We start from the raw sequence: 11,080 nt of genomic DNA, 5'->3' as shown, positions 1-11,080 counted from the left end.
CAGGAGCCTGGCTCCATTGGGCGCGCGTCAACGCGACAAGACCATGCACGGGAGGTTACGCCACACCGCCTCAATCCTGTGCCCACCCCCTAAAAATGGAACAATTATGTGCCCATCAATGCCCGCCTCCCGTGCCCAAGAGGCACCGATGTGGGGGCGCACACACGCTGTTTTTCCTTCCCTCCACAATAATACGCCTCGAATATCGACCGAGGTGGTAGGATCGACCAGGAGGCCCAACCTCGCAAGCGAGCCAGCCGCGTACCAACCTGTGGCCCGGGCTCTAAATGGCGCTTTCGTACCGCGCACCGCCATCGTCAAATAAACTACCTGTCGCCTTCGTCCGGGCGAACAAGAACTCCATCCCAATCAAAAGAAAGAGAACAAGAAGGAGAACTCACTGCCCCGAATTGTTTTCGCCCGCTTCGCTTTACTGGCGGCAGCGCCAAAGCCCTGGGAGCGTGTAAAACAAGGCCGCAACGGCGCATCCGAAGAGCCCGGTTCTTGGAGCGTTGCCAAGTTGACAACACCTAACGACGACGTACCGGATGTACTTGCGCCTCTCCTTGTAATCTTCTCTCCGCGATTTCTTCTATACGCCCGCACGCACGCGTTGTAAACAATTCGTTTTTGGTCTGTTGTGTTCGCGCTCGCCCCGGTTCCTGTATATAACCGGCCACGGAAAAGTGCGGGACTCTCATGCAGAGTTCGACACAGGAAGCACACATTGTAGCCTTGTTTGTGCGAGCGTACTCTGCATTGCAGCTTGTGTGCCGGGAGAGACCAGGTTGGTTGGGACCGATGGCGGGCACGACCACGACGACGATGACGGCGTCGCCGTTCCCGACGGTGGACAAGTGCGCGTCGGCGGGCCGGAGCGGGGACACGGTGGTGGCCGATCTGGACGGCACGCTGCTGTGCGGCCGGAGCTCCTTCCCCTACTTCGCGCACATGGCGTTCGAGACCGGCGGCGTGCTCCGCCTCCTGCTGCTGCTCGTGCTCGCGCCGCTCGCGGGCCTGCTCTACTACGTCGTGTCCGAGTCCGCGGGGATCCAGGTGCTCATCTTCGCCTCCATGGCCGGCGCCAAGGTGGACGACGTCGAGGCCGTGGCGCGCGCCGTGCTGCCCAAGTTCTACTGCTCCGACCTCCACCCGGAGTCGTGGCGCGTCTTCTCCGCCTGCGGCCGCCGCTGCGTGCTCACCGCCAACCCCAGGATCATGGTGGAGGCCTTCCTCAAGGACTACATCGGCGCCCACGTCGTGCTCGGCACGGAGCTCGTCGTCTGGCGCGGCAGGGCCACCGGCCTCGTCCGCTCCCCCGGCGTGCTCGTCGGCGACAACAAGGCCGCCGCGCTCCGCCAGGCGTTCGGCGACGCCGCGCCGGAGGTCGGCCTCGGCGACAGGAAGACGGACTACCCCTTCATGCGGCTCTGCAAGGAGGGGTACGTGGTGCCCCCGACGCCCAAGCTCAAGCCCGTGCCAAGGGAGGACCTGCCCAAGCCGGTCATCTTCCACGACGGCCGGATCGTGCAGAAGCCGTCGCCGGCGCTCGCGCTGCTCACCTTGCTCTGGATCCCCATCGGCTTCGTGCTCTCCTGCCTCCGCATCGCCGCCGGCTCGCTCCTGCCGATGCGCATGGTGTACCACGCCTTCACCGCGCTCGGCGTGCGCGTCACCGTCAAGGGCAACCCGCCCCCGCCGGCCAGCCTCGAGACCGGCCAGACCGGCGTGCTCTTCATCTGCTCCCACCGCACCCTCCTGGACCCCATCTTCCTCTCCACCGCCCTCGGCCGGCCGATCACCGCCGTCACCTACTCGGTACGTACGCCGTAGCCGTACATATTCAACCTCTGTACAGCACAGCAGCTACGACACAGAGTACTCCATTGGTCACACGTGCTGATGGGCAACGGTATGTTGCGCAGGTATCGCGGCTGTCGGAGATGCTGTCGCCGATCCGCACGGTGCGGCTGACGCGCGACCGGGCGGCGGACGCGGCAATGATCCGGCGCCTGCTCAAGGAGGGGGACCTGGTGATCTGCCCCGAGGGCACCACCTGCCGGGAGCCCTTCCTGCTGCGCTTCTCCGCGCTCTTCGCCGAGCTCACCGACGAGATCGTGCCGGTGGCCATGGAGAACCAGATGAGCATGTTCCACGGCACCACGGCGCGAGGGTGGAAGGGGCTCGACCCCTTCTACTTCTTCATGAACCCGAGCCCCGGCTACGTCGTCACCTTCCTCAACAAACTGCCCCACGACCTCACCTGCAAGGGCGGCAAGACCAGCCACGAGGTGGCCAACTACATCCAGAGGCTCATCGCCTCCACCTTGTCCTATGAGTGCACCAGCTTCACCAGGAAGGACAAGTACAAGGCGCTCGCCGGCAACGACGGCTCCGTCGTCTCCAAGCCAAACATCGACAAGAAGAAGTTCATGGGCTCCTAATTATTAAACCTTTTTTTCTGAAGCCTAAAAACAGAAAAAACTTTACTGCACCAGCACCATCAAGGAAGGATGTAAAAGGGGACAAACTCAATGCCGTTGCGCTATTGATCTGATATAATATTCTAATGCGGGCTTCTGGATCAAAACAGTCGTTCTACACTCAGGCGGACGTCATCAACTATCGTTTCCATCCATTCTGCACCCAATGGTTGATGAAATAGCTTTGCAATGAATTCGACCTACGATGGTTGATGAAATAGCTCTGCATCCATCGCAGCCCACACGCACATCTACCACTGTACGATTCTCTAGTGCCATAGCTCTCCCACCTTCCCGCGCTTTCACACCCCGACCCCTCGTCCACCGCTTCAATGAGAATTGGTGCAACCCTTCCTCCGCTGCTGAAAAATCTCGGGCATTTCCAACGACGACCTTCAAATCATCCGCATACGTTCGAACCGCGCTGTCAGTACCATGATATAGCCATTCAACATGGGTCTGTATCGGTCCGCATGATGGTCCGGACGTACTTTCTCAAGTAAACTAGAGACAAAGCTAGAGGGCTTTGCGGACGTCTAGACCGCTGCCAAGCCCGTCTCTGACCGTCCTGGCTCTCCCAAGCTTTCCTTCTGATGCACGCCCCGCTTACCGCGTGATATTCATGCCGGCCCAAAGCATGCATCGTCCGGCATTGACACTTGCGATTTGACCGGATGGGACGGCGTCGCAGACGGACCCGGCCTCTCAGGAGCCGCCGCTTCAATGCAGACGCAGCTTCCCGAGGAACCAACTCCAGCCGCTGCGCCACATTAAAGCGGCTGACCGGCCCTTCGCATGGCCTAGCCGCGACTATTTAAGCAGCGCTCCGACGCCGTCCACTTCGCAATCTAAACATTTTCCCCCCTCCTCCTCCTCTCTCCCCTCCCATCTCCGTCCACAACACTGACGACGGGAAAGTCGTGGGCCCCTGCGACGGCAGGCGACAGTTCCAGGATGGGCTCCATCGGATTGTGGCGACGCCGCCCTCGAACTCCGGGGCCGTCGTCCTCATCGCCGGGCGGCTCCTCGAAGAAGGCGGAGATCGTCATCTCCTCCAACGACGAGGACGACCAGCCGCTGTAGCAGCAGCAGTCTGCGCCGACGGTGGCGATGATTCGTCTCCGTCGTATCTATAATTTTTTTATTGTCTCATGCCAATATTCTACAACTTTCACATACTTTTGGGAACAAATTAGATGATTTTCTTGAACTAATGTATTGATCTAGTGCCCAATGCGAGTTCCTCTTTGTTGCATATTTGTTTGTTTTGCAGAAAATCCATATCAAATGAAGTCCAAACGCGATAAAATTTTACGAAGTTTTTTTTGAATATATGTGATTTTTGAGAAAAAAGAATCAACGCAAGATAATGCTCAAGGTTCCCACAAGCTCAGCGCCCCTACCCTGGGGCGCACCAAGCAAGCTTATGGCCACCTCGAAGGTCGGTTGGGGGTGTCCTTCTGTCACAAGGAAGCTAATATCTGGATAAAAATCCCCTCAAAATTTCAGTCCAATCGGACTTACGGAGCTGTAGGAATATAACAAAAGGTTTTCGGCCAGAAACAGGGTCGCAAAACAGAAAAAAAAAACAGAGAGAGATCCAATCGTAGAGGGGCTCCTGCCCTCCGGAAGCGACGGCGGCGAAAGACCAGAGGGGAAACCCTCCTCCCACAATAACTTCGCCGCTGTCATCACCAACTTTCCATCCGCTATAATTTCTATTTAAATATGATGCTTTATGTCATTATTATATAATGATGTGTTGCCATCCTATGGTGCTTTTTTATTCATTGCCATGGTTGCAATCCAGACATCCATTATTTAAACACTCATACAACAACACAATGGTTTCTTCTCTTGCACCTCGCTTCAGATATGTTATCATGCAACACCGAGGGTTGGGTTACTACTTGTACTGGCCGGCGAGCTCGCCTTCCTTGACGATGTAGTTCTCTGTGGGGAAGTCCTCGCCCTTGAAGTACCTATCCAACATGTCCTTCACACCAGACGCGTACCTCAGCTGCAACAATTGCCATCCACATCAGAAAGTTACCATAACATTGATGTGCGGTGATCAAAATTTGTCCATAGTTTTTTAAGGCATACGGTTGGGTATCAGAACACCAAGTGCAGTTAATGATGATACACCCTAAGGACTATGCTGAGATGTAAACAGCAGAAGCTGACCTGTGCATCAATTGTAGTCCCAGAGGTGTGAGGGGTCATTGCGTGATTAGGCATGTAGCGCCATGGGTGATCCTTGGGTGCGGGTTGGGGGAACCAGACATCACCTCCATATCCTGAAAATCAGGAATAAAGTACTTTGAGTAAAAGGAAATAATCCCCAAGATAGAAATATAAGCTACTGCATCATTCTCCTAATATTTGACACAATTCAATAGTACACAATAATAAAAACTATCAAATAAACAAGTGTCATGGCAAGAAACATAATTGAACAGAATTTACAGAGGCATGTATCACACTTTGTTTTTGTCAACTCTAAGAAATAGTTAACTATGAACTCGCATAGTTAATTACTTATGTTACTGCATTATGTTATATTGATTTCCAAATTTTACCATATTACCCAAGATAAATACAAAGCCTGACAGACTGAAATTAAATTATGTGCTTCATAGACCTCAACAGGAACAATTAGATACACATCCTACAGAATATTGGTGCTTAAGATAGACTAATTATGTGAAAGAATGGTACCAGCAATGTAACCACTGGAGCAAGCATCAGCAACTGCCTGGGTATCCATGATTGCTCCCCGAGCGTTATTCACGATGATTACACCTTTCTTCATCTTCGCAATCTTTTCTTTATTGAACATGCCTCTGAAGAAAGGACCAAACAAAATTTAGAGAAATTTATATTACTCCATCTGCTCCATAATTATTGTTGTGGTTTTAGCTCAAACCACAACAACAGTTATGGAACGGAAGTGGTAAAAAATAATGTGAAAGAACGAGTGTGATGAATGGAAACCTAGTCTTCTCAGTAAGAGGTGTGTTGATCACAATGACATCACACTTTGGAAGCATCACATCCAGGTCCTCTTCAAATATCGCCCCAATTTCTTTCTCAAGCTCCGGGTTAATTTGAATTCTGTCATGATAGAGCAGGTTGCAGTTGAAGGGCTTAAGGCGTTGAAGTAAGAGCCTGCCAATACGACCAGCCCCGACAGTTCCGACGGTCTTTCCCTCAAGATCATAAGCTCTGTGGGCAATGCCTGCAACATTCCATTCACCTTGGACAACCTGTTGATAGCCAGGAAGAAGTTCCTGAGCAGAATCAAGATGCGCATCAGCTGATCTTCTGCCACAGACACGGTGTTACTTCCCGTGACCTCTGCCAGTCAAACGAGCAGCAGCAGCAGCGAGCAAATCAATATGGTCTGAGCCAATCCCAGCTGTGAGAACCAACTCGAGGTTCTTTGCCTTCTTGATCCGCTCTGCAGTAACATAGGCTGGGTGGAATGGGGTGGTTATCAGAACATGCATGTCTTCAATGTGTTTCTCCAGCTCTGGGTACAAGAACATCAATCATTTATTCAGGCATCAAGAGTCGGATACAATAATCAGAGATATAAGACCATCTAAGAAGATAAGTATCATATTGATTTCATCTTACTAACTCAGGGTTCAGAACACTCATGACTGCTTATTCAAAAAATAAAAAATAAGACACGCTGTTGAGGCAAATAAGGAGCAAATCTAACCATTTCACATGGAACAAACAAAAATTATTTTTGCCGTCATCAGCAAAAAAAAACCCAGAGCAATCGGATATACCATAGCATTATAGACTATGTTTAGCATTTTGGTATTTGTGTCTGATATATAGTGCAATGTATTACTCCCTTCGATGCAAAATAAGTGTTCTGGTTTTAGTTTAAATTTAAGCTAAAATCACGACACTTATTTTGGACCGGGGGATTAATAAATTGTTCACATAGAGAAGCACAGGAGTTGCTTTACAGTATTGTTAACGAGAGGCGATTTCCTATGCATGGTGATAGCTACGCACACATGGTGGCGGCTGCACACCCTTTGGCATAAGTGCCTTTTTTAATATATATATATGAGGTGTCGGTTTCTTATGGGATTGGCACAAGTGCATTTTTGTTGTATGGAAATGACCTTTTATCACTTCTCTTTGTCTTTTTTATTACCTTTTTTACACAAGTGCCTTTTCGTTGTGTAGAAAAAGCCTTTTCTCACTTTTGTTAGTCTTTTTGCTTGCCTTTTTGGCATAATTACATGTTTGCTTGCCAGGCTGATCCAAACTCACGATATTCTTGTTATAGAGTTAATTTCCATAGTCCAAAATAATTTAGCAAAATAATTAGAGATAAAAATTAGGGTTGTACGTAGCTACCACCATGGGTAGCAAATTATTTCCGTTGTTAACAAATACCACCTCTGTTCCTACAATTAGGAAGAGAGGGTGTAATAAATTACAGGAAATTAAAAAAAACAGGAGAGGAATTGGGACGATCTTGGATACTGACCGCTGTCCAATCCCTCCTTGTCGTCTGTGACGATGTAGTGATGTCCATTGGATTCCAGCCAGCTGCGTATGCCGAGGGCACCCTCGACGCAGCCGACGAAGTTGGGGTTCTTGTCGGCGTACTCGCTGGCCTGGTAGAACACCCCGACGATCTTCTTGCCGCCTGCAGAGGTCTGCAAAACAGAAGACCGAAATACAAACACGATCTTCTTGTCAGTTCCACTATATATATCTTCTACTGCCCTACTCGTCTCAAGGCTTCGGTCAAGATTTTTTTTTTTTTGAGACTGGGCAAAAGATTTGCCACTTTCATTGATTAAGAAGAAGGTTTAGAGTTTTTGGCCAAAGGCCGAATTACAAAGACATCACTCTCGTGGCACTACAGTACTCAAATATTTGGCCCCTGCAAGGCATCAACACTTTGAAACATCTTTGATTCTTGTAACAAGAACCCCAACCGGCACCGCGGTGTTACGGAAGACGCGTGCATTCCTCTCGTTCCAAATTTCCCATGAGCTCAACATAATAAGAGACATCATCGCCAATCGAGACTGCGATGCGTTGGAGTCAATGAGGTTCCACCAGGCTTTCACCGAATGGACCGTCACCCAAGCTGTAGGGTTCACATCAACCAAGCCAAGCTAAGATTTGATCATTTCCCAAACTCGAACCGTGTAGCGGCATTGGAAAAGGAGGTGAGCCGCGGTTTCCTGAACTTGCTTGCAGAGGGGGCAGCGATCACAGTTAGGCCATCCACGGCGTTGGAGCCTGTCGGCCGTCCATATCCTATTATTGATCACAAGCCAAGCAAAGAATTTGCATTTGGGGGGAGCCCAGAACTTCCATACCAACTGTTGCATGTTGGAGTCAACTAAGCCCAGGAACTGGACCTTGTAGACCGAGGACGCGGAGTAAGAACCATCATTAGAAAGCTTCCAAGAGATAGAATCAGCCACGTCGGAGTTGAGTTGCACTACAGATAATTTCTCCCAAAGGTTGACGAACTCGGTCAGGTGTGTAGCGGAGGTGATCCCGTCTGTTTTGACTTGAGAGACCCAGAAGTTATTATCCAAAGCCTTCTGAACCGAACATCCCCTTCTTTTTGATAGGTCAAAAATCTTCGGGGCAATGTCTTTGGGTCTCATGCCATCTAGCCAAGCAGACTCCCAGAAGGAAGCACGAATACCGTTGCCAAGCAACACCTTGGTGGAAGCAGCAAAAATGTTTTTATCATTCTCATCGCAGGGGTTACCCAAGCGAACCCACGGCTTCACCGGATCCAACCATTCTGCCCAAAGCCATCAGATACGAAGCGCGGATGCAAACTTCCTCATATTTAGGATACCTAGCCCCCCATGGACCTTGGACTTGCAGACCTATTCCCAGTTGATCTTGCATTTGCCACCGGTGACCTTGTCACAACCAGCCCAAAGGAAAGCACGCCGAAGAGAATCAATCTTTTCCAGAACCTCAATTGGAAGGTTTAACGCTGTCATATAATAAATGGCAATGGCCGTGATGACAGACTTGACCAGCACAGCCCTTCCCGGAGAAGCCATTGGCATGCCCAACCATGGAGAAAGCTTGGACGCAATCTTGTCCTCCAGGGGCTGGAAGTGAATCCTATTCAACCTCTCGACCGACAAAGGCAATCCAAGATACTTCATCGGGAAGGTAGATCGGTTAGCCGAGAAGGAATGCAGAATATCATCAAGGTCCAAGTGATCACATCTGATGGGGGCAACCATGCTTTTAGAGCAGTTTGTGATCAGGACAGTGACCTCACCGAAACAGGCAAGGGTTTCCGCAAAAAAATTGACCTCAGATTTAATTGGCGCAAGAAAGACCGCAACATCGTCCGCGTATAAGGAGGCACGGATAACCATCGCATTTCCATCAAGAGGGTGTAACTTGCCTTGCTCAGTGGCCTTTTGAAGGATATGATGCAGAGGGTCAATTGCAAGCACAAAGAGGAGGGGGGAGAGGGGGTCCCCCTGTCTGAAGCCACAACCTTGTGATATTGGGCATCCAGGAACACCATTGAGAAGAACCCTCGACGAAGCAGTAGACAGGAGGGCCGAGACCCAGCCTCGAAAGCGAGGTAGGAAGCCCAGGTGGTTCAGCAAGTCGAGGAGGAAGTCCCATCTGACCGAGTCGAATGCCTTTTTGATATCAAGCATGAAGAGCAGAGCCGGGGTATTTTTGCGGTGAAAGCGTCGAGCCAGGTTGCGAACGTACATAAAGTTATCATGGATACATCTTCTTTTGATGAAGGCGCTTTGAGCTTGGGAAACAAGGTCATTCATGTGGGGAGCCAAACGGTTGGACATGACTTTGGCGATGATCTTCGCGATGGCATGAATCAGACTAATGGGGCGAAAGTCAGAGATGTCTTCAGCACCATCCTTTTTCGGAATAAGGGCGACATCCGCAGTGTTCAGCCAGTGCAAATGGGAGGCATGGAGATTTGAGAACCGGTTTATAGCCAGCATGACATCAACCTTAATTATGGTTCAACAAGATTTGAAGAAGGCCCCGGTAAAGCCATCCGGACCCGGTGCCTTATCGCTTGGCAATGAAAAAACTGCGGCTTTGACCTCCTCCTCGGAGATGACCTCATCCAACTCATGAAGGTCGCAATCTGGAATAGGAAGAATGTCCCAGTTGATATCTGTTTTGCACGCGGGGCCTTTTTTAGTGATGTTCTTGAAGTGACAGTGGATAATGTTCTCCTTAAGCTTGTGTTCCGTGACCCAGCCACCGTTGTGCTTGAGGCGGTGAATAAATTTTTTTCGCCTACGATGGTTGACCCGCAAATGGAAGTAACGGGTGTTAGCATCACCCTCTTTCAGATTAGTTATTCTCGAATTTTGCCTCTTTCTTGATTTTTCCAAAACAGCCCACCTAATGATCTTCCTCTTTAACCTTCTTCGAATATCGCATTCATCATGGGAGAGTTCTCTATGTTCCTGGGCCAAATCGAGACGAAGGATCACCTCGAGAGCCATGTGAAGCTGGATCTTTGCGTTTGAGAAAAGAGACTTGCTCCAGGAGCGAAGTCTAGCAGCTGTAGTCTTTAGCCTGTGGAAAAACTTTGGTATGGCTCCACATGAATGGAGTCCTCAACCCAAGCATCAGCGACAACCTTTTTGAATCCGGGCATCTTAGTCCAGTAGTTCTCGAAGCGGAAGGTTTTGGGTTTCCGCGGGCCATCGTCATTAGCCAGCAGTAACGGGCAGTGGTCAGAGAGCGAAGATGATAAAGCGTGTAGAATATGGGAGCCGAACTCGATATCCCAGTTATCGTTGCAGAAGAATTCGTCGAGTTTACACAATGTTGGATTAGAGCGCTCGTTGCTCCAAGTGAACTTCCGGTTCTCAAGATGAATCTCTTTTAGTCTGCAATTTGCAAGAGTGTTCCAAAATCGCACAAGACGGCTACGATCAACATTAGCTTGGTTTTTGTCTCTAGCACGGTAAATTTGATTAAAGTCTCCATTGACAAGCCATTTTGTTCCATTAACTCGGTTTCGGCCAAGATTAACATCAAATCAAATCGTATATGTACAGAAATATAGTAGAATCGGACGAGAAATCCGCAACCGGAATGGAAGCAAACCGAGGCAGTGAAAAAGCTTGAGAGAAAAAGGGAGGAGCAGACGGCATCCACGTACATGCGCGGCCATGGAGATATCTCGGCGGAGAAGCAAGCAATGTGCTACTCACTTCACGGGAAATGGCGAGTGAGGGAGATGAGAGTGGAGAGCCGGACGGGACGGGTAGATAAAGCCTCGACGCCGTCAGTCGCCACGAGGGGCAGGTGGACGGAAACGTGAACGCGTGCATGACCTGTGGGCGCTCCCCGGCCGTGTTGGTGCTTGGATGCTGCTCCACCTGTCTGTCTGTCGGGTGTACCGTGGTTTGTTTCGGCTTTTGTTCGTCCTGATCTGATGATTGATTGATGATACGAAAAGAAGGATCAGCGAACCAAATCCACTGCTGGTGCTAGCCGCTGCTAGGAGGGCATGCACGGTTCTTGCCGCCTCGAGGAATGTGTGTGTGAGTCATGCGTGCATG

The 11,080-nt window shown here is 50.2% G+C and overlaps 1 protein-coding gene and 1 pseudogene across 1 annotated transcript; one reads left to right on the top strand and one right to left on the bottom strand.

The window, feature by feature from the left end:
• The first annotated feature begins 370 nt into the window (after nucleotides 1–370).
• Nucleotides 371–2,590, top strand: LOC123094427 (glycerol-3-phosphate acyltransferase RAM2-like). The gene is made up of 2 exons (XM_044516437.1): nucleotides 371–1,818; nucleotides 1,926–2,590. The coding sequence occupies exons 1-2, from the start codon at nucleotides 700–702 to the stop codon at nucleotides 2,442–2,444; spliced, it is 1,638 nt and encodes a 545-aa protein (XP_044372372.1). The 5' UTR covers nucleotides 371–699; the 3' UTR covers nucleotides 2,445–2,590.
• A 1,771-nt stretch (nucleotides 2,591–4,361) lies between these two features.
• Nucleotides 4,362–8,752, bottom strand: LOC123089963 (formate dehydrogenase, mitochondrial-like; annotated as a pseudogene).
• Nucleotides 8,753–11,080: the final 2,328 nt, after the last annotated feature.

The sequence above is a fragment of the Triticum aestivum genome, chromosome 4B, assembly GCF_018294505.1.
Source record: "Triticum aestivum cultivar Chinese Spring chromosome 4B, IWGSC CS RefSeq v2.1, whole genome shotgun sequence".
NCBI classification, from domain to species: domain Eukaryota; kingdom Viridiplantae; phylum Streptophyta; class Magnoliopsida; order Poales; family Poaceae; genus Triticum; species Triticum aestivum.
Note: the sequence above shows the minus strand (reverse complement) of the source record. Positions and strands in the feature narration are given on the sequence as shown.

Bases quoted from the DNA above. Each gene is read 5' to 3' on its own strand.
- LOC123094427 (XM_044516437.1), top strand. From the start codon at position 700: ATGCAGAGTTCGACACAGGAAGCACACATTGTAGCCTTGTTTGTGCGA. The intron at 1,819-1,925 runs GTACGTACGCCG...TATGTTGCGCAG, and splicing joins TCACCGCCGTCACCTACTCG to GTATCGCGGCTGTCGGAGAT.